Source organism: Hypanus sabinus, chromosome 11 (genome assembly GCF_030144855.1).
Source record: "Hypanus sabinus isolate sHypSab1 chromosome 11, sHypSab1.hap1, whole genome shotgun sequence".
Lineage (NCBI taxonomy): Eukaryota > Metazoa > Chordata > Chondrichthyes > Myliobatiformes > Dasyatidae > Hypanus > Hypanus sabinus.
In genome coordinates this window covers 4,804,744-4,832,374 of record NC_082716.1, presented here as the reverse complement: position 1 = coordinate 4,832,374, position 27,631 = coordinate 4,804,744, and the positions used below count along the sequence as shown (strand labels likewise).

Below are 27,631 nucleotides of genomic sequence, written 5' to 3'. Positions count from 1 at the left end.
TGCAGCCATGGTGCACCGGTGGCGAGGAATGAGATTCTGGGCTTGTGAACAATCAAGCAGGCTTAACTCTTGTGCTCGCATTTTGATGGCTCTGGAGTTTAGAAGAATGTTGGGGGGGGGGGGGGGTCAGATCTCATTGAAACCTATCGAATATTGAAAGGCCTAGATAGAGTGGATGTGGACAGGGTGTTTCCTATAGTGGGGTAGTCTAGGACCCGAGGGCACAGATAGAGTGGATGTGGACAGGGTGTTTCCTATGGGGGAGTCTAGGACCCGAGGGCACAGATAGAGTGGATGTGGAGAGGATGTTTCCTACAGTGGGGGAGTCTAGGACCCGAGGACACAGATAGAGTGGATGTGGAGAGGATGTTTCCTTTAGTGGGGGAGACTAGGACCAGAGGACACAGATAGAGTGGATGTGGAGAGGATGTTTCCTGTAGTGGGGGAGTCTAGGACCCGAGGGCACAGATAGAGTGGATGCGGACAGGGTGTTTCCTATAGTGGGGTAGTCTAGGACCTGAGGACATCCATTTAGAACAGAGCTGAGGAGGAATTTCTTTAGCCAGAGGGTGGTAAATCTGTGGAATTCTTTGCTACAGGTGGCTGTCGAGGCCAAGTGACTGGGTACATTTAAAGCGGAGGTTGATAGGTTCTTGATTAATCAGGATGCCAAAGGTTACGGGAAGATGTCAGGAGAATGGGGTTGAATAAATCAGCCATGATGGAATGGTGGAGCAGACTCAATGGGCTGAATGGCCTAATTCTGCTCCTATGTCTTCTGGTCTCTTTGTCCTGGACAGGATCAGTTTCTTGAGTATAGTTGATGCTGAGATGATCAAGTGACATGGCAAACAGTTCCCCACACCCCAGAGACTTGTGGATGAGGAAACGCTGACTGCAGGCACTCATCTGCCCCCAAAGACCCAGGTGCTTCCAAGCAACGTCAAGCCGTCCTTGCCAGGACGGTGTAGATAGGCAGCCCAAACTGCAGTTGTTGGCCCTCAGTACAACCAAAATCCCAAAGAAGAAAGAAAGAAATTGTGTGGTTCTGAACCAAAATATAATGAAGATACAGAGAATACCACGAGAATTCAAACCACGTAATCTCACTCCTCCATTCCCCCACAATCCACGGCAGACCTTCGAAAAACCTCTGCTCTTGTCAGGGCCGTGACGGGTCATGGGGAGCGAGACCTCAGGGGCAAGAATTCGGAGTCACTAGGGCTGCTGGAGGCTCCCGTGGATTCCGTCTGGAGTTTGGGGGGGAGAGGCGGAGCTCCGGGCTCCCCTGGTCTGGGCAGAGTCAATGTCGTGGCCATGGTCTCCAAGTTGCTCATCATTGCAGTGTTCTCCAACGACGAGGTGGACTGCAGATCCAAAGGGGAGAGGAGGGGCGAGGCAGACGGCTCAGGACTGAACTCCCCCTCCGGGTGACACAGAATGTTCACCTCCATCCCCTTCAAACTATTGGAGTCAGTCGAGCAGAACCTGGAGAGGTTGTTCCTTTTGGACATGTCTTCCGCCGGATCATAGCTGCTCGAGAAGACTCCTGCAACGAAAGGGGATAAAACCAGTGTTAGCAATCACTTGCCACAGGGTTAGAACGCTTGCAGACATTCTCAAACTGTTGGAGTTGTGGACAGTGAGGACGAGATAGTCAACGGACACATCAATATGTAGATCAGCTGGAGATCTGGGCAGAGAAATGGCAGGCGGCCTTTAATGCGTTCTCATGTGAGGTGCCGCACTCTGGGAAGACCAATGGAAGAGGAAGGGGAACAGTACACAAAGGGTTGCCTCGTATTGCTAGTACCGGAGGGCATCATTTGAAGGTGATTGGAAGAAAGTATAGGGGGGGATGTCAGAGGTAGAGGTAGATACATTAGGGACATTTGACATCTGTTAGAGAAGCACATAGATAATCGAAAAAATGGTTATGCGGGGGGGGAGGGTTAGATTAAGATTAGAGTAGTTTAAAGGGGCCGCACAATGCTGTGGGATAAAGAGCCTGTAACCTCCTGTGTTCTAAATTGCAGGACCTTAAGGAGCACTAATGTACAGAGGGATCTTGGGGTGCAAATCCACAGCTCCCTGAAAGTACCTACACAAGTCAACATGGTGGTAAAGAAAGTTTACCACTTGCCTGCCTTCATCAGTCAGGAAGTCCCGCTGCAGCCAAATCACACACTGGTCAGGCCACACTTGGAGAACTGGGTGTAGTTCTAGTCACTACATTACAGGAAGGATGTCGAGGCTTTGGGGAGTGTGCAGAAGAGGTTCAGCAGGACGCTGCCTGGATCAGAGAGAGGTCGTAACGAGAGGCTGGACAAACTTGGGTTGTTTTCTCTGGAGTGCCGGAAGCTGAGGGGAGATCTGATGGCGATTTATAGGATTATGAGAGGCAAGAAGACAGAAATAACCTTTCTTTCCCTCCCCCCACCCCCAGGGTTGAATTATCAAATACATTAGCTTTAAGGTAAGGGGGGTTAAATCAGATGTGTGGGGCAAGGGCTTTTACACAGAGGGTGGTACACAGATACGACAGTGCTGTTTAAAGGGCTGTCCTTTTACAGGGTCAGCAGTGGAAAGAGTGATGAACTTCAAGTTCCTGGGTGTCAGCATCTTTGAAGATCTATTCTGGGTGCAACTTACTGATACAATCATGAAGAAGGCACGCCAGCAACTAGATTTCATTAGGAGTTTGAGGAGATTTGGTATGTCACCAAAGAATACCGTGGTGAGCATTCTGAATGGCTGCATCAGCCCCTGGTATGGAGGCTCCCATGCACAGAATCTCAACAGACTGCAGCGGGCCTTGTACACAGCCAGCTCCATCATGGGCACAAGCCTCCCCACCATCGAGGACATCTTTAAGAGGCATTGAGGACCCTCAGCACCCAGGACATGCCCTCTTCCAGCAGGGAGGAGGTACAACAGCCTCAAATCACACACTCAACATTTCAGGGACAGCTTCTTCCCCTCCACCATCAGATTTCTGAATGGTCCATGAACACCATCTCATTATTCCTTTTAATTTGCCCCAGTTATATAACTTTGTAACTTGCACTAATTTTTCATGTCTTACTCTTTACTGCTGCTGCAAAACAACACATTTCATGGCTCTGCTTTAGTAATAATAAACCTGATTCTGTTCTGATAAATCCTTTTTATCTGTGTACCAGTTCAAGTCTTTTAAACATTGCAATTGTGCCCTGCCACCTGTGAGTAGCAGAGTGGAGATACATCTTTACCAAAGGAGGTGTAAGGTGCTTCTCCCCTCCGCTAGCCTGCAGGTCACCCTTGGACAAAGTGTGGCACCTGCTCAGCCCCTCGATCAGGGCCACGTGAAGCCACGGGAGCCGGTGGTGGATGGTCGTATGAGCCACTGGTGCTCTTCGCAAGTCCTGGTTATGTGACCACTGACACCAGGCAGACAAAGAGTGTTGATTATGGTTGGGGTCACCCATCTTGTAGCACTGCCCATGAGAAGGCAATGGCAAACCACTTCTGTAGAAAGCTTTGCAAGAACAATCGTGGTCACGGAACGATCATGATCACCCACATCATACGACACGGCACATGATGAATGAATGGATTGTACCCACCTCTCCCACTTCCTCTGGCATCATCCTTATACCCGCCGCCCTCTGTAGGAAAAGTTGCCCCTTTAAACCCCTCTCACCCACTATGCCCCCTATTTTTGACTTTCCTACCCTATGTCACCCAATCTTAAAGGAGGCATTTCTTTAGCTAGAGGGTGTTGAATCTGGAATTCATTGCCACTGGCCGTTGTGGAGGTTGGAAGATAAGACTAATGATGCTCTCATTACCTCTATGACTCTTAATGACCCCCAGGTCATTAATATACCTTTGAACAACTCACAGAGTTTATAAACGGAAAACTACCCACCGTGGATCAGAACTGAAGAAGCCTCTCTGATGATGGCGAAATGTCTTGTCAACGTAGCAAGTCCATTTGCCTTGATTCACTACCGCCTGATACACATTGACCTGGATGACTGAGAACCTTCATAGATATATTGAAGGGTTCTTGATTCACAGAACAGAAATTTGCAGCACATTACAGGCCCTTCGGCCCACAATGTTGTGCTGACCATGTAACCTACTCTAGAGACTGCCCAGAATTTGTTAGGGTGTCAAAGGTTTTTGGGGGGAAGACAGGAGAATGGAATTAAGAGGGATAATAAATCAGCCATATTGGAATGGTGGACCAGACTTGATGGGCTGAACTCTGCTTCTATCTCTTATGGCCGTACACTCTAGAAAATTTTATAAACCTTCTTCAGGTTACCCTCGGCATCTTTCATTGCAGGAAAAGCAGTCACAGCCTGTCCAGTCTCTCCTTATCATCAAGCTTAACAATCCAAGCAACATTCCCAAGAATATCTCCTACGCCTCTTGGACATGCTTTCTATAGTGTGCCAACCAGAACTGTCCACAGTATCCCAAATATAGCCTAAACTACAATTTGACATCCCAGCTCCTGTACTCAATGTCCTCAGCAATGAAGGCACCTTTCTTCACTACCGTGTCTACCTGTGTGGCCACTTTCAGGGAACTGTGTCCTCATACCTAAGGTCTTGATGTCTGTAGTGACTTGTACTCATTGTGTAAGTCCTGGCCTGGTTTAACTTCTCACTGCACACTTGATTTAGAATCAGAATGACATACGTCATGAAAATTTGTTGTTTTGCAGCCACAGTACTGTACAATCCATAAAAATTACTATGAATGACAAGATGAAATATTAAAAAATATGATGCTAAAAGAGAGTAAAGCTGCAAGGCAGTGTTCATGGGTTCATTGTCCGTTCAGAATCAGATGGACCAAGAGGACCACAGCCTTGCCGTGGTTTGCAGGTCGCGTGCCTCAATGACCTGGACAGCTATCCTGGCTGGAGTCAGGGCTTTACGCTTTGGTTCTTGGTAGGGCCACCCATGCCAGACAGGCCAAAGGGTAGAGGCCAGACTAAGAGTGGTCCCCTGGTCCTCCAGGTTTGGGGGTTCAGCTCAGGGCTGACAACCCCAACTGGTAAAATAAAGTTGTTACAGAAACAGCAATGAGGAGTCCTTCTACATCTGAGTGTGACGGTATTCCTGGGTCTCTACCCGGGACTTGCACGGCTGACAGCAGTGAAAACCGAGCTACTGACAGAGGAAGCCCTGAACACCACCAGTGATGGAGGACCTTCACTGCTGCCCTAAATACCAGCGGCATAACAGACAGTAAGTCAGAGATCGGGGAAGAAGCTGTTCCTAAAACACTGAGTAAGTATCTTCAGGCTCCTGTACCTTTTCCCTAGTAGCAATGAGAAGAGGGCACGATTCGAATAGTGATGGTCCTTAATGATTGATGCGCCACTCTTGAGGCATCAGCTTCTGAAGATGGCCTTGATGGTGGGGAGACTCATGCCTACGAGGAGCACTCCCCAAGTTAAAGACCTTTTGTCCACCGTACCAGCTGACTAGATCTTGTACTGACCTTCACCGTCCACTAATTTTTTATTTTGTGTGTCAGAGACTTGGCGACCACTTTTTTTTCCAAGTGGTCTTGGAGGAAAGATTCTGTGATGGTCCCCCACGTCCTTCTCACAGCACAGTGTTCTTTTTTACGAGGCCGAGTTGTGAGCTCGAAACTCAACCCGTGACCAGGAGGGGCCTGACTGGATTTGAACCCTGGAACCTTTGCTCTGGAGTCTGGCGCTGATGTCACTGCGCCACCAGCCAGACCTACTAATTATACCAAGAGGTTTAAAGGGGATGTGAGGAGAAATTTTTTTTGCCAGAAGGTAGTTGAAATCTGAAACTCATTGCCTGAGGTGGAGGTGGAGGCAGAGACCCTCACAGCATTGAATAAGTACCTGGACCAGTATCTGAATTACCAAGGGTATGGGTCAGGTGCAGGTCAATGAGAAATAGTGTAGATGGGACAGCATGGAGAAGTTGGGCTGAAGGGACTGCTTTAGATTAGATTAGCTTTATTTGTCACATGTATGTTGAAACATCACAAGATACAGTGAAATGCATTGTTTGTATGAACAACCAACACAATCCAAGGTTGTAAACACAAAGTACACTGCAGATGCTGTGGTCAAATCAAGACGTACAAAAATGTTTCGGGTTGAGACCCTTCGTCAGGTCTCCTGACGACTGCTCCTTTCAACGGATGCTGCCCGACCTGCTGAGTTTATCCAGCTTTTTGTACGTCTTGACAATCTAAGGTTGTGCTGGGGGCAGCCAGCAAGTGTCAGCACACCAACAGAGCTAGCCCATAACCTACCAGCCCTAGCCTGTACAATGTCGGAATGTGGGAGGAAACCGGGGCCCCCAGGAGAATGGACAGAGAGCAGCAGAAATTGAACCAGGGTCTCCGGCGCACTAAAGCAGTCTTCTACTGCTCTGTCCCACACATGCTGTATGACTTTTTTTTTTGAATGGGGTTAAGAAAGCTCTCACACCACCAAAGGATTTGGTTGCATCATCAACAAAAAGGTGCAAGGGTAAGGTGGGGATTTCCCGGTGGCCAACCATTTCACTTCCTATCCCTGTTCCTGTTCCAACAAGTTGATCCGTGGGCTCTTCTGCCACAATGAGGCCACTCTCAGGCTGCAGGAGCAACATCTTATATTCCTTCTGGGTAGCCTCCAACATGATGTCACGAAGATCGATTTCCCAGCTTCTGGTAATTTTATCCCCTCCCCCTTCTCTCTTCTATTCCCAACTTTGGTCTTTTACCTCTTCTCCTCACCTGCCTATCATCTCTCCCTGGTGCCCCTCCTCTTTCCCTTTCTCCCATGGTCCACTCTCCTCTCCTATCAGATTCCTCCTCCTTCAGCCCTTTACCTTTTCCACCTATCACCTCTCAGTTTCTTACTGAGCTCCCTTAATCTCTGATCATAATCCACACTCTCTAAACCAGGCAGCATCCTGGTAAATCTCCTCTGTACCCTTTCCAATGCTTCCACATCCTTCCTATAGTGAGGCGACCAGAACTGGACACAGTACTCCAAGTGTAGCCTAACCAGAGTTTTATAGAGCTGCATCATTACATCGCGACTCTTAAAATCTATCCCTCGACTTATGAAACCTAACACCCCATACGCTTTCTTAACTACCCTATCTACCTGTGCCCAGGTGTCACATTATCAATTTCTGGCTTGTCCTCCTTCCCCTGCCCTGCCTTCTTCCCTCTTCCTTCCTAGTCTTGACAAAGGGTCTCAGCCTGAAATCATTTCCATAGATGCTGCCTGACCCGCTGGGTTCCTCCAGCATTTTCTGTGTGTGTTACACTCCCAGGAGACACAACAATCCCAAGTCAAGAATGTGGAACTGAACATCAAACAATGCAGATCTCTCAGGAGCTCAGTTGCAGATGATCAGTATCAGTAGACTTTACTCATCTGACTGACTGGCTGAAACCCATCTAATGTAGTGGGCGGGGGCAGAAGTAGCTCAAATTTCCAGGAAATGCAGAGAGATGTTCTTTGCTTGTAAAACCTGAGAGGCATAGTTACAGTAGTCAGAATCATTTACCCAGGGTTGAAATGCCAAATACCAAAGGGCAGAGATGGGGAGAGTTTAAAGAGTTGTGCCGGGCTTATAGACAGAGAATGGTTGGGGCCTGTACTAGCTGGAGTTCAGAAGAATGGGTAGGACCTCACTGAAAAATTCCGAATATTGAAAGGCCTAGATGGATTTGATATGGAGAGGATGTTTCCTATAGTGGGGAAGTCTCGGATCAAAGAGCACACCCTCAGATTAGAGGGCTGTCCACTTAGAACAGAGGTGAAGAGGAATTTCTTTAGCCAAAGGGTAGTGAATCTGAAATTCATCGACACAGATGGCAGTGCAGGCCGAGTCACTGGGTATATTTAAAGCAGAGGTTGATAGGTTCTCAATTAGTCAGGGCTAAGATTATGGAGGGAAGACAGGAGAAAGGAGTTGAGAGGATAATAAATCAGCCAAAATGGATGGTGAAGCAGACTCGATGGGCCAAATGGCCTTATTCTGCTCCACTGCCTTATGGTGTTATGGACCAGAATGGGCTGCCAGGATTATCTGGAATTTGTTGCCATGAGTGGCTGAGGAGGACAAGTCACTGGGCGGATTTAAGGCAGAGATAGATAGGTTCTTGATTAGCCAGGGCATCAAAGGGTATGGGGAGAAGGCCGGGGAGTGGGGATGACTGGAAGAATTGGATCAGCCCATGATTGAGTGGCAGAGCAGACTTGATGGGCCAAATGGCCTACTTCTGCTCCTATATCTTATAGTCTTATGGAATATATAATATCAGGAGAGTTTGGACAAAGTTGGGTTGTTTTCTGTGGAGCAGCGGAAGCTGAGGGGAGATCTGATAGAGGTTTGTAATGTTATGCGAGGTAATGTAAAATGTGTCATTTGCATCAACGACCAACACAGTCTGTACATGTGCTGGGGGGGGGGGGGGCAGCCTGCAAATGACATCACACTTCCAACACCAATGCAGCATGCCCACAAATTACTAAGCCCAATGTGAACACCCCTGGACTGTGGGCGGAAACCAGAGCACCCGGAGGAAACCCACGCAGTGATGGAGAGAACACAGGCGCCATGCAGTGTAGTGGTTAGCGTGACTCTGTTACAGGTCGGGGTGTCGGAGTTTGGAGTTCAATCCCAGCTTCCTCTGTAAGGAGTGATTTTATGTCCTTCCTGCGGAATGTGTGGGTTTTCCAATTTCCTGTCACAGTCCAAATGCACAGCAGGTAGGTGAATTGGTCATTGCAAAGTGTCCTGTGGTTATGCAGGGGCTAATCGGGTGACGGTTCAAAGGGCTGGTAGGGTCTATTCTGTGCCTTAGCAGTAAATTTAAAAATAAATAAATAAATGACACTCAAACTCCTTGCAGACCATGGCAGGAATTAAAACTCACTGGTACTGTGAAGCACTGTACTGAACACTGCACTGCGCCACCTAAGTGCAAGAGAGTTTGCATTTAAAGCAAGTGCAGGAAATGTGATCAGATGTGCAGGGCAAGCTATTTTAACACGGGTGGATACCTGCAACTAGGGTGCTGCTGCAACTAGATACCACAGAGGCATTTAAGAGTCTTTTCGGCAGACACATGACAGGCAGGAAATGGAGGGGATACACATCATGTTCAAGCCAGTGGGATTCGTTAGCTTAGCACCGTGGTCTGTGTGTGTGTGTGTGTTGGGGAGGTTGAAAAAAGGGCTGTTTTGCTGTTGCTTGTGTAGTTCTACTGAGCATTGTGAATATGCAATGTTGGTGCTGAAATGTGTGTGACAGTTTCTGGCAGCCCCTGCACATTCCTGGGTGTGCTGGTTGTTAACACAAGTGACACATTTCACTGTGTGTTCCCGTGAGTGTGTGATAAGCGAACAATCTGAATCTCATCTATTCCTGTTCTCTTTTTTATTTTATTTTATTAACCCGCTGTGGCACTGGTGCAGGAGGTACAAGGAGCCCGAAGATTCAGGAACAGCTTCTCCCCCAGTCATCACTTTTTTGAATGGTTTATAAGCCCATGAACATGACCTTTGTAACCCTCTTTTACAGTATTTATTTACATACAGTACTGTGCAAAATTCTTAGGCACATAGATAGAGTCAAAGTACAGCACAGAAACAGGCCCTTGGGCCCATCCAGTCCATGCCAAGCCTTTTAAACTGCCTTCTCCCATCAACCTGCACTGGGATCAGAGCCCTGCATACCCCTATCCATGTACCTATCCAAACTCTGAAATCAAGCAAGCATGCCCCCTCGTGACATATAAATCAGGGTGCCTAATACTTCTGCACAATACTATTTGTCATTGTGGACTGGAGAGTGAGCTTGTAAATCTGGCAGGAGCAAAGGATGTTGGGAATGGTGAGGGTGGAGTGCCACGGGGGGACGGGGGAACAGGTAGCAGAGAAGGAGTGGCAGGAGCAGGGGATAGCACAGTCGCAACACCCAGCCCTGAGACGCCAGGGCTCATTTGGTTTATTGTTCATTACAGAATGTCTCTCGGATGCTTCCTGCTCCCTCACCTCTCCCTTCCCCTTTCCCCAACCATGATTCCCCTCTCCCTTCCCCTTTCCCCAACCATGATTCCCCTCTCCCTTCCCCTTTCCCCAACCATGATTCCCCTCTCCCTTCCCCTTTCCCCAACCATGATTCCCCTCTCCCTTCCCCTTTCCCCAACCATGATTCCCCTCTCCCTTCCCCTTTCCCCAACCATGATTCCCCTCTCCCTTCCCCTTTCCCCAACCATGATTCCCCTCTCCTTTCCCCTTCCCCCAACCATGATTCCCCTCTCCTTTCCCCTTCCCCCAACCATGATTCCCCTCTCCCTGCCCCTTTCCCCAACCATGATTCCCCTCTCCTTTCCCCTTTCCCCAACCATGATTCCCCTCTCCCTGCCCCCTTCCCACTCTCAGTCCACAGTAGAGACCCACATCAGAATCAGGTTTATCATCACTCACATACATCATGAAATTTGTTTTTTTTTTAGCTGCAGCAGTACAGTGCAATACATAAAATTACTACAGCACTGTGGAAATGTTTTAGACACGTAGTGGTTATCTATAGTAGTTTGGTCACCTGAGCCTTTTGCACTTTTGTAATTTTCATGTCTTTGTTCTGCTGCTGTAAAACGTCAAATTTCATGGTGATAACAGACTAGATTCTGACCAATACCAGAGAGAACGAGGTCGAGTGATTTACCTTTCTGGAATAGTTTCTCGTTTTTGATTTTCTGAACTTCATCCGTTATCTTCTGCACCAGGAAGTTCTGCGTCCCTTCCCTTCGGATGGAGCAGATGAGAGAGTCCAGGCCCTTGGGGTTCTCTGTGAGGTGGTCCAGAAGCTTTCCTGCCTTTCGCCTGCTTGATACCTGGTAAGAGATCTCCTCTGTGTCGTCCTTGCACAGGATCTTCTTTGCTCGCAAGTAATCGAAGTGCCGTTCGGCGATGAGCTTATCACACAGATACGGGCGGAGTTTCTCGAGGGTCTATAAACACAAGGTTCATTCGTGAATACACACAGTTCCCACTCCTGAACGATGACCCATTTTTATACATTCACATTTACACACATTTACACTCGTGAATACACAGTTCCCACTCCTGAACAGTGACCCATTTTTATACATACACACTTACACACATTTACACTCGTGAATACACACTATTACTACATCAACTCAGGCCTAGGGGGCCGGTATCGGGCACAATGACGGACTCTCCACTCCTCCCTCTCCCTCATCAGTGTCTTCGGTTCATCTACATTAGCCGTGCCACTTTCTTTTGGGAGCGTGTTGACCACAGTCTTGGGAGGGCGCCCAGGGTTCATCCTCCCATGTGGTGACTAGGCTGGCAGGTTGCTCAGGGTGGAGTCAGGTCAAGGCCCTGCCTTGCCACTGGTACCACGTAGCCCAGTACTACCTGTCTTGGGTTGGGCCAGCGACTCAACTGACACACCCCCTGGTGCGCTTCGGTTAACCAGGGAGGAGGGTGTACAGGCACCCAGCAGGACTAAAAACAAAACCTGTCAGAGGGCGGACCAACTCCTTGTGAGTCAACGGCCATTTACTGTCTGTGTGAGGAGTGGCGCACCACACAGTCCTTCGTAAGGCATTATGATGACTGCATCCATAGCACTGGTGTAAATTACAAGGGTCCCATACGGCCATAAGCTATTGGAGCACAATGAGGCCATTTAGCACATGGTGTCTGCTCCACCATTCCATTATGGCCGATTTATTTTCCCTCTGAACCCCATTCCTCTGCCTTCTCCCCACAACCTTTGACGCCCTGATTAATCACGAACCAATCAAGCTCCACTTTAAATACACCCATTCATTTGGCCTTCACAGCTGTCTGTGGTAATGAATTCCACAGATTCACCACCCTCTGGCTAAAGAAATTCCTCCTCATCTTTGTTCCCTGTTCCTCTAATGGATATATTCTCTCCAAGTTTGTCCTACCATGGCCAGGGTTTTCAACTAGGGGTCTTGCAAGAGATGGTGATTTAAAAGAATAAAGATTGTTTTTTGAACTTGGTGCGATGCTAGTGCTCGCAGTGCTGAGCAGTGACCGAGGAGCACTGTTAGCAACCTCGTTAGAGGTCTCTCAGCCCAGTATGGCAGTGCGCAGCAGAATCCTGCTTACTTGGTTGAGACCCTCCTCAGTTACTGACACAAGGTAGGGGAGGCTGCTGATAATTGGTGAGCACTGTATTGCACGGAGGGAAGGACGGTAGGGTGACGAGGAGCGTGAAGTGCATTTTCCGAGCATTGAATGGAATGGCATGATTTGGGCTGTGACGTGAGCCTTCCCCTACTGAATTACTTCCCCCAACTTCCCCTTATGTGCAACTGACTGACTTACAGGAGCAAACAAACTCTACTGGCGTAGTAGAAAATCAGAGGGAAAGTTTCATTCTCAAGCTGGTCCAGTGTGGCGATTTGTGAAGAGGAGGATTCTAGGCCTGGGCCTATGGACAATTCTGATAAGGTTAGTGATGAAGAATTACAATCTTCTGAGTCATTTCACTGTTCTAGTGCAACAACAGACACCAAAAGTCCGTCTTTACAATGGAAGTTGCTTGTCAATGGGTTTTCCATGGACCAGTGATCTGAGTTGTCCTATTCCACTGGGCCTAGTCTGTGGCAAACAACAAGCACAGATTTCAGAAGCTAGGCCTATATTTAAGTCTGATCATGTCACTTGGTAAGAAAATGTTTTTTCAAAGTTTTGTATAAAATTGTGCCTTAGGTGATATTTTTATTCATATTGCTTTTGCTTTTTAGTAACTTTACTATTCAACACTGTCAAAAAGTCAATTTACAATGATTTAAATTAAACCTACAAAGCCTACCTTTAGAAAAATTTAATCCCATTTAGGCTTAAACCAGTTATTTGGCAGAACTTATTATGATATCCTTGTGATTTTTAAAAATTTATGAAAGGGAAAGAAAAATTAATTTCAAGATAGGTAAGGTAAGCTTAACTACCTGTTTTTTCAAGAAAGGTTGGCTAAAAAATTCATTCTCTACTCAAAAGAGCATTGACAATTATTTTTGGATCATTATTTCTACAAATCACTGATCACGCTAATGCACAATGAGCTGTAGATCTAATAATTTTTATGGAGGGGTTCCTTGAGACCTGAAAATTATTTCATGGGTTCCTCCAAGGCAAAATGGTTGAGAAAGGCTGATTGAGGCCATTCAACATTCGATAAGTTTCGATGACTCCTGTGGACAGCCTTTCCGATGAGAACTCAGGAGGGAGATGAAGTCTGACAAGTTACTGACCTGAAACATTCACCTAGTTCCTCTCTCGTGTAACATCTGCTCGATAATTTCTTTTTATACTCAACATAATATATGCAGCTTCCTTTTTATACATTTCCCAAGACAGTTTAAATCCATTTTCTAAGCCAACAGTAAATTAACTCTCTCGTGACATTAAGGAAGTCACCTTCAAAACACAAAATCTGAATAGGAATGTGGCATGCTTTGTTGAATGGCCTGTTCTTGTCAAAAACTTTTTAGCATTCTAATAATAACCAGCCTTAAAACACTCACAGCATATTTGCATAAAAATCAAACTCAGACATTTCCCTAAAGATCAAATTCCAGCAGAAATTGAACAATTGGGCACCTCCAGTCATTGGCACTCGCCTCAGCACTGAAATGGCTCTGTGACTGTGGCCTACAGACATTGGGCTCCCAAACTGGCTCTGTGTCTGTGGCTAGGGTTAAATCATTGGCTTTCTGGGTGGCGTGGCTCAAAGAGCCGGAAGGGTCTACTCCACATTGAATCTCAATAAAAATAAAAAGCTTAACTGACTAACCAGTACATTTTTAAACTGTGGGAGCACCTGGAGGAAACCTACATGGTCATGGGGAGAACGTACAACTCCTTACAGAGGATGCCGGGATTGAACTCAGAATTCCAAAGCTCCGAGCTGTAATAGTGTCCTGCTAGCCACCATGCTAACATAGACTTGTAGATAATAAGTGATTAAGGGAGGAGGTGTGGGAGCCTTAGGACCCACACAACCAGGTTCAGAAACAGTTATTACCCCTCAACCACCAGGTTCCTGAACCAGAAGGGATAACCCATCACTAAACTGTTCCCACAACCTGTAGACTCACTCTCTTCATCTCATGTTCTTGATATTTGTTGCTTATTTATTTACTATTTTGATTTTCTTTTCATATTTGCACAGTTTGTTGTCTTTTTTCAAGATTCCAAGATGGTGGCGCAACACAGCTTGCAGCGGCCACTCCGGAACTGATTATCTGTTATTTGTGAAGTGCCGTGCGCAATCATAATCAATTGAAAACGGACATGGGAGCACGGAGGAACATCGGGAAATCTCCAGGAAGACCTTCCTCATTGCTGCTGCTGCTGTGAGGTCTGGGACTCTGCTGGGAAGAACAGGCCCCCAGTCCTCGGGGTCGCATTGCCAGTGGCCGTTGGCAGGGCCGTCTTAATACGCTTGGCAGAGAATGGTGCTCGGAGAAGCTGTACTGGAGGGGATGGTCATCGGCTCGGAGGTTCGACGGACTCAGAGTCCACTGCAGTCAGGTCACTTTCACTGTGTGCTGCGTCTGTGAGGCTGAGTCGGGCGGCGCCTTGGAAGTCCATAGCGGGGGTATTCCCTTCTGCCGGCGGCGTGGGATGGTGAGTCTGTCGGGACCCTGGGGACTTGTGGAAACTGTGTGGTGATTCCTTTTGAACTTATAGTCCTTTAACATCTTTGGACTATTTTTACTGTGCCCATGGTCTGTTTTTTATCAATTATGCTATTGTATTGTACTGTTGTAACTATATGGTTTTGTGCAGGTCTTGTAGCTTTAGTTTTTGGTCTTGTTTGTCCGGTGGACTTGGAGTTCCTTTCCGGGGAACGCGCTAAGACTGTAGCGCAATATTAATACGCAGCAGCCTCTCCGTTCTCTGGATTGGGGATTGCCAAATGTTATGTGGATTTTCTGGTGTAGTCTGTTTTGTCATGTGTTTTTGTGATATCATTCTGAAGGAACGTTGTCTCAATTTTTAACTGCATTGCGTTTGTGGTTTCTAAATGACAATAAACTGAATCTGAATCTTTTGCACCTTGGTTGAACATCCAAGTTGGTGCAGTCTTCCATTGATTCTACTATTGTTATTATTCTTTTAATGATTTATTGAGTATGCCCGCAAGAAAATGAATCTCAGTGTTCTCAGGGTGACATATATGTACAAAGATGATAAATTAACTTTGAACTTTGATGTTGGACATCAATCACATCATTATCGACTCTACATTCAGATTCCTGGACATTTGCCAGGGCCTGGTGTGGGAGAACCACATCTCCTGCATTAAAATAAAGGCTCCGCAGACGATGGACTTTTGCGGCATCTGGTAAAACTGCATCTTCCCCAGAGCATCCTGGTGTAATTCTACACTGCCATCATAGAGAGCATCCTCACATCAGCCATGGCCTTCTGGTCTGCAGCAGCATCCTCTCACAATATACAACTCCAGCGAGCTGTCAGGTCAGCAGAGAAGATCACTGGCTGCAGCCTACCATCATGGACCCATGAGATACCGGCCTTCAGGAGTTATGGCAATCAGCTCAGGAGGAGGTACAGCCTCCTTATCTGCGGGCGATTGGTTCCGGGACCCCCCGCAGATACCAAAGACTGCGGATGCTCAAGTCTCTTACTTAACCTGTCTCAGTCCGGTGGACATTAGGACCTGGCGCAGCTCTGAATCCGCAGCGTTTCTGTTCACAAAAATAATCACGATCACGATTGAAAATAAAGTGCAAGTAATAAAGTGATTGGAAAGAAGTGAAATGCTATCGGTCCTTAGAAAAGCGTTAGGTTACAGTTGGTCAACGATCGGAACAATTTTAATGGAGCATGTGAAAGGCCCTGCCCCGATGAAAGCTACAATTATTACTAAGCAACGCAGTGGTTTAATTATTGAAATACATACGTTTCTTAAGTGTTTTATTTGCATAGAAAGGTAAAATATATACTATATACAAAGACAAACGTTTGACTAACTGACGCTAAATAATACCGGATGTACTAGTTCCGACAGCAAATCTGACTTAAAGACGGACTCAGGAACGGAACTCGTTCATGACCCAGGGACTGCCTGTACTTCTAAATCATCACTAAATTACTTATAGTACCTAATACAATGTAAATGCTATGTATATAGTTGTTATACTGTATTGTTTAGGGAATAATGACGAAAAAACAGTCTATACATGCTCAAACAACGAGTGCTGGAGAGAGAACTTCCGGGTTTTCCCGATCTGCGGTCGGTTGAATCTGCGCATGCAGAATCCGCGGATAAGGAGGGCCGACTGTGCTTCAGAAGAACTTCTCCAGGAATTGTCACCTTGTTGTGTTTGGGCCATGTGCTGGGTGGTGTGATAGCCATTGGTCAGTGTGGGCCGGATGGACTGCTGCTCCAGGATGACGCATGCATTATGTAATCTTGGCTGGCATGTTCAGCACGGGTCCCTCTCACATTTCTCAGATGAAGCCACATCAAAATGAAACAGAAAAAGTGAACCGGACAGGGCGACTGAGCAACGAGTGTGCAGCTGTTTGGAAGACTCCCCTCCCTCCCCCATTCTAACCAGTTTTTACCAGAACATCATTGAGAATGTCCTGAACAGCTACATCACCGCCTGATACAGGAATTACAAGGGATCCGACTGCAAGCCCCTACAAAGGATTGCAAAGACTGCGGAGAGCATCATCAGGGTTTCACTTCCACCCATTCGAGGTATTTACCAGGAGCACTGCGTACTCAGGGCCCTTAGCATTGTCAATGATCCCTCCCGTCCGTCCCACAGTCTGTTTGACCCCCCCCCCACCCCCAGCACCATCAGGCAGGAGGTACCGTAGCATTAGGGTGGGAAACAGCTCCTTCCTCCAAGCCATGAGACCACTGAACTCCCTGCCAGCGCCCTGCTCTCATCACGTATGAAGTGCCAGTAGAGTTACGCTCGGTACTTCTTTCATAAATACCCGTTATTTTTCATTAATTAATTAATTTGTGGGAATATTATTTTATGTGTTGTGTGTGAGTTATAATGTACTGTCTTCTGCACCTTGGTCCGGAGGAACGTTGTTTCTCCTGGGGGTATACTGTACGTGTGTACAGCTGTGTGGGAGTTATACGTACTGTCTTGTGCACCTTGGTCCGGAGGAACGTTGTTTTTCCTGGGGGTATACTGTACGTGTGTACAATTGTGTGGGAGTTATACGTACTGTCTTGTGCACCTTGGTCCGGAGGAACGTTGATTTTCCTGGGGGTATACTGTACGTGTGTACAATTGTGTGGGAGTTATACGTACTGTCTTGTGCACCTTGGTCCGGAGGAACGTTGATTTTCCTGGGGGTATACTGTACGTGTGTACAATTGTGTGGGAGTTATACGTACTGTCTTGTGCACCTTGGTCCGGAGGAACGTTGATTTTCCTGGGGGTATACTGTACGTGTGTACAATTGTGTGGGAGTTATACGTACTGTCTTGTGCACCTTGGTCTGGAGGAACGTTGTTTTGTCTGGGGGTGTACTGTACGTGTGTACAATTGTGTGGGAGTTATACGTACTGTCTTGTGCACCTTGGTCCGGAGGAACGTTGTTTCACCCGGTGGTGTATGCTCGAATGACAATAAATTGAACTTGGGCTTGAACTTGATGTGTTATTTAATCACAACTGGCATGTTCAGCACAAGTCCCTCTCATGTTTCTCAGATGCTGACACAGAAGTTGAGAGCTGGAAAGAGTGGCTGAGTTAACAGGCAGCTGGGCGGGAGATAGTTGCAGAAACTATGACAGTTCAGGGACTCAGCACTGGACAGAGGTTCCAGGGTCGGAACAGTCAGGGGGTCCTGCAGCCTCTGTGGGAAGAGAGGGCTGGTGACGATTTTGGGTCGGAACACTGAATCAGGAACCCCCCACCCCCCCAATGCTCAACCTGATGAGTTCACTGACCATTGAACATATGTGGGTGCCATGGCAGCATAGTGTTTAGAGTGATGCTATTACAGCTCAGGGTGTCCAAGTGCAGAGTTCAATTCCAGTGTCCTCTATAAGCAAGTTTGTATGTTCCTTCCTGTGATCACACGGGTCTCCTCGCTCACTCCATAGACGTACCAGTTAGTAGGTAAATTGGTCACTGTAAGGTGCCCTAGGGTTAAATCAGTGGGCTGCTGGATGGGCCTATTCTGCATTGTACCACTAAACAAATAAACAGGCCCACCTTGTGCTGACCTTGAAACATACACCAAGATCAATCTAACCCTTCCCTCGCATATAGCTCTCCATTTTTCTATCATTCCTGTGGCTTTCCAAATGCTTCCAATGTATGTCTGCACCAGCAGGGGGTTCTACACACCCAGCACTCTCTGTGTAAAAAATCCCACCTCTGACATCACTCCGAGACTTTCCTCCAATCACCTTAAAGTTCACTCTCCTCATATTTCCCATTTCTGTTCTGCAAAAAGGAAACATTTCCTCCAACCACCTTAAAGTTAATTCCCCTCATATTTGCCAATTCTGTTCTGCAAACAGGAGTCATTTCAAGCCTGTTGTGAAATGTTCCTTTTCAGGGCCTCGCTGTGATACCCAGCTGCACACATCAGCCTCAACCACCGCAGGCCAGCAGCGGTCCGCACCTCTGCAGAACTATCATTCATGCAAAACTAAATGTAGAAAGCAGAACAAAGACCTGGCTTTATCAGTTGCCTTTCACAGCCCTGACCATTCTCAGCAACATCACTTCCTCCTCATCCTTTTGACTTTTTTCCTGTAAGACCCACTGCTAAAGTTGTGGTTTCGGGGAGGAATCGCTGTCAAAGATAGAACAGAACAGGAACAGGTCCTTTGACCACAACATTGTGCTGAACCAATTCAATTATAATCAAACGACCAGCTCAATTAATCCCTTGTGCCTATACAAAGTCCATTTCCCTCACAATCTAAATGTCTCTAATGTTACCACCTCTACCACCGCCCCAAACAGTGCATTCCAGCACTCTCCAGTCTCTGCATAAAGAAACTTACCCCTCATATCTCCTCTGCAATTACCCCATCTCACCTTAGATGCATGGCTTCTGGTATTAGACATTAAAAGATACTGTCAACTCCACGTGTGCCTCTCATAATCTAATAAACCTCTATTAGGTCTCCCCTCAGCCTCTGCCACTCCAGAGAAAACAGCCCAAGTTTGTCCAAACTCTCATGATAGCACAAACCCTCTAATCTAGGCAGCATCCTGGTGAACCTCTTCAAACTTCAACATCCTTCCTGTGTGGGGTGACCAGGGCTTTAAGCAATTACGATTCAGTTAAAGAAACTGATCTTATCTTCATGTGCTGCACGCGCACACACTCACACCCACACACTCACACCCACACACCCACACCCACACACACTCACACACCCTCACACACTCACACACCCACACACACTCACACACCCTCACACCTCACAGACACAGATACACAAGCTCACACCTCACACACACTCACACTCATACAAAATTCAGCAGGTAAGGCAGCATCTATTGCTCGTTTGTTAAGTGCTGTGTCATGACCATGACTGTCCTTGGCAAATTTTTCTATAGAGGTGGTTTACCATTGCCTCCTCTTGGCCAGTGCCTTTACAAGACGGGTAACCCCAGCCAGTATCAATGAGATTGTCCTGATGAAGGGTCTCGTCCCTTAACGTCGACTGTTTACTCTTTTCCACAGATGCTGCCTGGCCAGCTGTACTTTCCAGGATTTTGTGTCTATTTCTTTGATTTCCAGTATCTGCAGATTTTCTCGTCAGAGATTGTCTGCCTGGCATCAGTGGTCACATAACCAGGCCTTATGATATGCACCAGCTCCCATGACTTCACGTGACCCTGACTGGGCACTGAGCAGATGCCACACCTTTCCCAAGGGTGACCTTCAGACTTGCAGAGGGAAGGAGCACCTGACATCTCCTTTGGTAGAGTCCTATCTCCACCCCACCACTGATCAATTACTAATCCTATTAAAGATGCATTACTCTACAATTCAGTTCTGTGAAGGACACGATGTTACAAATTTCAAACCATGTTTCAGTCTCAACTTTGAGACCAGAGACCATTTGGCCCATCAAGTCTGCTTTCTCCCTCTAATCTTTGACACCCTAACTGCTCAAGAACCTATCAGCTTTGGCTTTAAATACACCCAATGACTTGGCCTCCACAGCTGCCTGTGACAGTGAATTCCACAGATTCACTACCCTCGGCTAAAGAAACTCCTCCTCATCTCTATTCTACAGGGACGTCCCTCTATTCTGAGGCTGTGTCCTCTGCTCCAGACTCCTCCACATGGATACATCCTCTATGAAGATATTTCAACATTCGATAGGTTTTAATGACGCCTGTGGACAAATCCGTTCAATGAGAACTCTGGTGAAATGAAGCCTGACAAAAGGTTACTGACCTGAAACATTCACCCAGTTCCTCTCTCAGGTAACATCTGCTCAGTAATTTTGTCTTGTACTCAACATAATATATGCAGCTTCCACAGATTCACTGCTCTCTGGCCAAAGAATAGGGGAATCATGGTTGGGGAAAAGGGGAAGGGAGAAGGAAGCGAGTGGGAAGCACCAGAGAGACATCCTGTAATGATCAATAACCCAGTTGTTTGGAGTCAAATGACCTTACCTGGTGTCTCGGAGCTGGGTGTGTCTGCACCCGCTCCACCCCCTGCCCCGAGCACTCCTTCTCTGCCACCTGTCCCACACCCCTCCCATGGTGCTCCACCCCGGCCATTCCCAACATCCTTTGCTCATGCCAGATTTACAGACTTGCTCTCTGCTCCACGTTGACAAATACAGTACTGTGCAAAAGCCTTAGGCACACTGGCTGTATTTATGTAGCTAAGACTTCTGCACAGTACTGCAGGTTTGAGGTGAGCTTGAGAAGGAGACCTGAGGGACAAGGTTTTCACACAGAGGGGAGTGGGTTTATACAGTGAGCTGCTAGAGGGAGATGAGGAGATCGGTACAGCTACAGTGTCTGGGGGAGGTTTGGACAGGTTCATGGGACACGTGCAGAGAAACAGGACTACCTCGAATAGACATCATAGTCAGTGTGGACGAGTTAGGCCAAAGGGCGTGTTTCTGTGCGATACAACTCTAAAGAAAGTTCAAAGTGAATTTTTTATCAAACTGTGTAGTCTATGGTAACATATTTCACCATATACCAACTACCCTGAAATTCATTTTCTTGCAGGCATTTACAGGAAAATAAAGAAATACAACAGAGTTTATGAAAAAATCTATAAAGACTGACAAACAACCAATATGCAAAAGAAGACAAAGTGCGCAAATCAGGAGTAAATAATACTGAGAACATGAGTTATAAAGAGTCCTCGAGAGTGAGTGTCGGTTATAGAGTCGGTCCAAAGCCAAGGTGAGTGAAGTCATTCCCACTGGTTCAGGAGCCGGATGGCTGTAGGGTAATAACCGTTCGTGAACCTGGTGGTGTGAGGCTGACTAAAGGCTCCTGTACCTCCTTCCTGAGGAAGCAGTGAGAAGAGGCCGTGGCCTGGATGCTGCTTTCCTGTGGAAGCGCTCCATGTAGATGTGCTGAGTGGTGGGGACAGCCTTGCCCGTGATGGACTGGGCCCCATCCACCACTTCCTGGAGGGTTTTCCTTTCCTGGGCCCAAGATGCAGGGTTTATTATCACCAGCATGTGACATGAAATTTGTTAACTTAGCAGCAGCAGTTCAATGCAATACATAATCTAGAAGAAAAATAAATAAGTAAAACAATTACAGTACATGTATATTAAATATATTAAAAATCATACAAAAACAGAAATAATATATTAAAAAAGTGAGGTAGGGTTCATGGGTTCAAAGTCCATTTAGGAATCGGATGGCAGAGGGGAAGAAGCTGTTCCTGAATCGCTGAGTGTGTGCCCTCAGGCTCCTGTACCCCCTACCTGATGGTCACAGTGAGAAAAGGGCATGCCCTGCGAGAACTGTGTATCCATATACTATGTGAAAGGTTCCTCCTATAATCCTAGGATTAGTAATGCCACAAGATAGAAGACTACAGACCAAGTTATTTTACATGGGATTAGTGTGGGTGGGAAAGTGATGCCAGCATAGATGTGATGGGCCAAAAGGCCTGTTCTGTATTGTATGGCTCCATGGTTTTTTGTAAGCAGCCCACAGAACGTCGCCATGGTTCACTGACACCATCTTGAACCAGAGGGGATAACTTCACTCAACTTCACTAACACTGAACTGTTGCCACAACCTATTCACTTTCAATGAATCTTCATCTCATGTTCTTGATATTTATTGCTTTTTTTTTCTTTTGTATTTGCACAGTTTGCTATTCTTTTGCGCGCTGGTTGTTTGTCCGTCCTGTTGGGCATGGTCTTTCATTGATTCTATTGAGGTTCTTGTATTTACTGTGAATGCCTGCAAGAAAATGAATCTCGTGGTGATGTGTATGTACCTTGATAATAAATTTACTTTCAGTTTTGGTTCCATCACTAAGAGAGGTTCCTTTATCTCTCACACAGCACAACCATTGGGAAGGCTGAGCCAACTCCCAAGGATTTAAAAACAGATAACTCTCCTGGCTCCCTTGCCTCCGAAGATGAAAGATGATCTTCATTTGCCACAGGTACATTGAAACATCAAGACAAACAGTGAAAAGCATCGCTAACGTGAACAACTGACAGAGACTGAGAATGTGGTGAGGGTAGCCCACAAAAGTGGCCATTTCCCAGCATCAACACTGCATGCCCACAGGACGCCTGACCTGTACACCTTTGGAATGTGGGAGGAAACCACAGCACCAGGAGGAAACCCACACAGTCACAGGAAGAGAGAACAACTCATTCCAGACAATGGCAGGAGTTGAACCCATGCCATTGGCTCTGTAAAGCATTATGCTCATGCCTCTCTAAGCAAACAGCCCATGAACGCTGCCACGATATTCTTGTTGTGCACTGTTATCTATTCCTTTATGTAACCTCCAGTGATATTTTATATATCCCATTGCACTGCTGCCACAAAACAACAAATTTTATAACATAAACATGTGATAATTAACCAGATTCTCATCTTTTAGTCCTGATGAAAGATTTCGACCAGAAATGTCAACTGTCCATCCCCCTCAACACCCAGTTACCCTTGATTTAACCCAAGCCTAACCACAGGACAATTTCCAATGACCAATTAATCTACGGACCGGTCTGTCTATGGTCTGTGGGCAGAAACCAGAGCAACCGGGGGAAACCCACACATTCCACAGGGAGAACGTACAGATTTCTTACAGATGACATCAGAATTGAACCCCGAACCCCAGTGCCCCAGGCTGTAATAACATTACACTAACCCATAACAGTGTAGCAGTTGAGGTTCTAAACTATTAAGGGCATCAATAGTTACGGGCAGAAGGCAGGAGAATGTGGTTGAGACAGATAATAAATCAGACATGGTGGAATGGTGGAACAGACCCGATGGACTGAATGGCCTGATTTGGCTCCTATCTCCCTCCATGGAGTCAATTAGTCCTGCTGAGTTGCTGCAGCACCTTGCTGACACTGAAACCATTATGGCCTTTCCAACTAATTGGAACTGAAATTCCACATCACCAGATTCAGGAACAGCTACATCCCTTCGCCATCCAGTTCCGATCACTTAGATGATATAGTTTTAAAGATTAGCTTGTTCTGTCGTATGTACAGTAAAATGGACTGTTGGCGTTAACGAAAAAGACCACCTCAGGGTGAGCTGGGAGCAAGCGTCGTCATGCCTCTGGTGCCTAACCCGTACACCTTCGGACTGTGGGAGGAAACCGGAGCACCTGGAGCAAACACGTGCAGTTACAGGGAGAACCTGCAAACTCCTTATGGACAGCAGCAGAATTGAAGCGGGTCACTGCCACTGTCATAGCATTACGCTTACTGCTATGTTGCCAAAAATTTTAGTGCACTTTGCACTGAAATAGATGTTTTTTAAAAATTCTAATTGCGTTCTTCTGCTATGGCGGGCTGGAGATATACCTCCTTCCCTCTGCTAGCCTGCACTACACCCTGGACAAGGTGTAGCATCTGCTTAGACCCCCCCCCCCCGCACCAATCAGGGTCATGTGAAACCATGGGGGCAGGTGGTGGATGGTCGTATGAGCAGCTGGTGTGTATCACAAGTCCTGGTTATGCAACCACTCACACCAGACAGACCATCTCTGACGAGTATTGATAATGGCTGGGGTCACCCAAGTCACTGCCCAGAGGCGGCAATGGAAAAACAATTCTGCAGAAAAATTTGCAAAGAACAATCATGGTCATGCAAAGACCAAGATTGCCCACATCGTACAACTCAGCACGTAATGATGAGGATGAATTGCGTCTTTGTTGTAAAATTGTATTTCTTAGATGTTTTCCATATGAATGTTGTCTATCTGACAATCTGTGTCTGTGATGTGAGTTTTCCATTGCGCCTGCATGTTCTTGTGCAGATGACAATAAAGGTCCACAGAATGACTATGAATCTATGTCCTTCACTTGCTCCTTACTCGTGTTCTCAGTATTTTTTATTTATTGTTTGTTTTTTTAATATATATCTGCAGTTTAACTTCTTTTGCACATTGGTTGTTTGTCAGTTTTAGTTTGACCTTAAGACATAGGAGCAGAAGTAGGCCATTCAGCCCCATCGTGTCTGTTCTGCCATCCAATCATGGCTGATCTCAGCTGAAACCTTCTTGCCAAATCCTTTGATGTTCTGACCAATCAAAAAACTATCAACTTCTGCCTTAAAAATACCCACAGACCTGGCCTCCACCGCAGTCTGTGGCAGAGCATTCCAGATTCACTACTCACTGGCTCTGCTACCTTCTCATCACAGGACCATAAGACATGGGAGCAGAATTAGGCCATTTGGCCCATCGAGACTGATCTGCCATTCAATCGTGGCTGATCCTTTTCTCCCCTCCTCAGCCCCACTCCCCAGCCTTCTCCCCAAAACCTTTCAATCTTTGCCTTAAATACACCTAACGACCTGCATGTGGTAACAAATTTCACAATTTCATCACCCTCTGACTAAAGAAATTTCTCCGCATCTCTGTTTTAAATGGACACCCCTCTATCCTGAGACTGTGCCCTCCTGTCCTAGACTCCCCCACAAAGGGAAACATTCTTTCCACATCTACTCTGTCTAGGCCTTTCAACATTCAAAAGGTTTCAATGAGAATCCCCCCTGATCCTTCTGAATTCCAGTGAGTACAAGCCCAGAGCCATCAAACGTTCTTGTATGATAACCCTTTCATTGTGGTAGCATGCTTGTGAACCTCTTCTGAATGCTCTCCAATTTACAGGGAGTATACAACAGTGATATTTATTGTTCGATATGGGATTGTACAACACTGTCATTTAGAGTTCGATATACGGATCAATCCACTCTTATTTATTTTTGATATTTGGGGAGAATACACCTGTAATTTACTGTTGGATATGCTGTTGCAGAAAGTAGAGACGCTGCTGGGCTTTCTTTGCAATGGAGCTGGTGTTGAGGGACCAGGTGAGATTCTCCGTCAGCTGAACACCAAGAAATTTGGTGCTCTCAATGGAGGAACCGTCAATGTTCAGCGGAGAGTGGTTGTTCCGTGCCCTCCTGAAGTCAACAACCATCTCTTCTGTTTTGTTCACATTAAGAGACAGGTTGTTGGCTCTGCACCAGTCCGTTAGCCGCTGCAACTCCTCTCTGTAAGCTGACTCGTCGTTCTAGCTGATGAGATCCACCATGGTCGTGTCATCGGCGAACTTGATGATGTGGTTCGAGCTGTGTGTGGCAGTACAGTCGTGGGTCAGCAGAGTGAACAGCAGTGGACTGAGCACACAACCCTGGGGGCCCCCCATGCTCAGTGTGATGGTGTTGGAGATGCTGCTCCTGATCCGGACTGACTGAGGTCTCCCAGTCAATAAGTCTAGGATCTAGTTGCAGAGGGAGGTGGTCAGGCCCAGGTGTTTTGGACCTATATCTACCTCAACTCTCTTTTCTCCTTTATATACTGAAAAAAGCTTTTAGTATCTTCAATTTAGTGTACTAAATTGTCTCCCCTCAATTTTGAAGCTGTGCCCTCTAGCCCTAGATACCCTCCTCCCCCCCCCAGCCCCCACCCAGCAATATGAAACTTACTGTCCACATCCATCTTATCAAGTCCTTTCAACATTCGGTAGATTTCAATGAGATCCCCCCACATTCCTCTAAATTCCAGTGAGTACAGGACCAAAGTTCCTCTATGTTAACCCCTTCATTCCTGGAATAATCCACCTGACCCTCCTCTGGACTCTCTCCAATGACATGTGTTTTCGGAGATATGGGGCCCAAAACTGTTGACGATACTCCAAGTGCAGCCTGACTGGTGTCTTATAAAGTCTCAGCATTATCGCCTTGCTTTTATATTCTTTTCCCCTTGAAATAAATGGCGACATTGCATTTGCCTTCATTACCACAGACTCAACTTGTAAATTAACCTTCTGCGAGTCTTGCACAAGGACTCCCAAGTCCCTCTGCACCTCTGATGTTTGAATTTTCTCCCTACTTAGAAATAGTCTGCACTATTGTTCCTTTTACCAAAATGCATTATCATACATTTTCTAACATTTTATTCCATCTGCCACTTTTTTGCCCATTTTTCCAATTTGTCTCAGTCCTTCTGCAATCGCATTGCTTCCTCAGCACTATCTACCCCCCCACCTATCTTTGTATCATCTGCAAACTTTCCCACAAAGCCATCAATTCCATTATCCAAATCATTGACAAACAACGTGAAAAGTAGCAGTCCCAATACTGACCCCTGAGGAACACCACTAGTCTCTGGCAGCCAACCAGAAAAGGCCCCCCTTTATTCCCAGTCACTGCCTCCTGCCTGTCAGCCATTCCTCTATCTTTCCTGTAACTCCATAGGATTTTATCTTGTTGAGCAGCCTCATGTGTGGCACCTTCTGAAAATCCAAGTAAATGACATCCACTGCCTCTCCTTTGTCCATCCTGCTCGTTACTTCCTCAAAGAACTCTAACAGATCTGTCAGGCAAGATTTCCCTTGACAGAAACCATGCTGACTTAGACTTATTTCATCATTAGTCTCCAAGTACCCCGAAACCTCACCCTTAATAATAGACTCCAACACTTTCCCAACCACTGAGGTCAGGCTACCTGGCCTATCATTCCCTCTCTTTTACCTTCCTCCCTTCTTAAAGAGTGGAGTGAAATTTGCATGGCTGATCCATTTTTCTGCCTCCTCCCCTTAACCTTTGACACTCTGACTAACCAAGATCCACTTTAAATATATCCAGTGAATACCTGTCTGTAGTTTTTCATTGATTCTATTGGACTTCTTTGTTCCACTTGTAAGAAAATTATTTTAAGGGCTGGATATGGTGACATACACATACTTTGACAATAAACTTGTTTTGAATTTTGATATTTTTCTTCCGTTCTCTTGGCTGGGTAAGTTCTCCATGCCAACCTGACTTCGTAAATCCTCAGCATAACAAGCTGCTTTTGTGGATCTTTTATTCAGTTCCTTCACTAATTTTTA

The 27,631-nt window shown here is 46.4% G+C and overlaps 1 protein-coding gene and 1 long non-coding RNA gene across 8 annotated transcripts in view; one reads left to right on the top strand and one right to left on the bottom strand.

The window, feature by feature from the left end:
• Positions 1–110: 110 nt before the first annotated feature.
• Positions 111–27,631, bottom strand: part of bcl10 (BCL10 immune signaling adaptor) — a 44,798-nt gene continuing 17,277 nt past the window's right edge. The window contains exons 2-4 of one of the 3 annotated variants that reach the window (XM_059983714.1): positions 21,576–21,811; positions 10,725–11,010; positions 111–1,549 (exon numbers count right to left, since the gene is read on the bottom strand). In XM_059983714.1, the coding sequence (XP_059839697.1) occupies positions 1,179–1,549; positions 10,725–11,010; positions 21,576–21,767 (849 nt within the window). In that variant the 5' untranslated portion in view covers positions 21,768–21,811 and the 3' untranslated portion in view covers positions 111–1,178. The other 2 variants (XM_059983716.1, XM_059983715.1) reach the window with 2 other exon arrangements.
• On the top strand, positions 2,595–25,862 carry LOC132401671 (uncharacterized). 5 transcript variants are annotated; one of them, XR_009514659.1, is made up of 6 exons: positions 2,595–2,714; positions 10,786–10,896; positions 12,391–12,514; positions 14,257–14,695; positions 20,339–21,441; positions 22,604–25,862. It is a non-coding gene; the product is annotated as an uncharacterized LOC132401671 (long non-coding RNA). The 5 variants fall into 5 exon arrangements; XR_009514656.1 differs by having other exon boundaries at positions 2,608–2,714; positions 20,339–20,531; XR_009514658.1 differs by lacking the exon at positions 22,604–25,862 and having other exon boundaries at positions 2,607–2,714; positions 14,238–14,695; positions 20,339–21,718.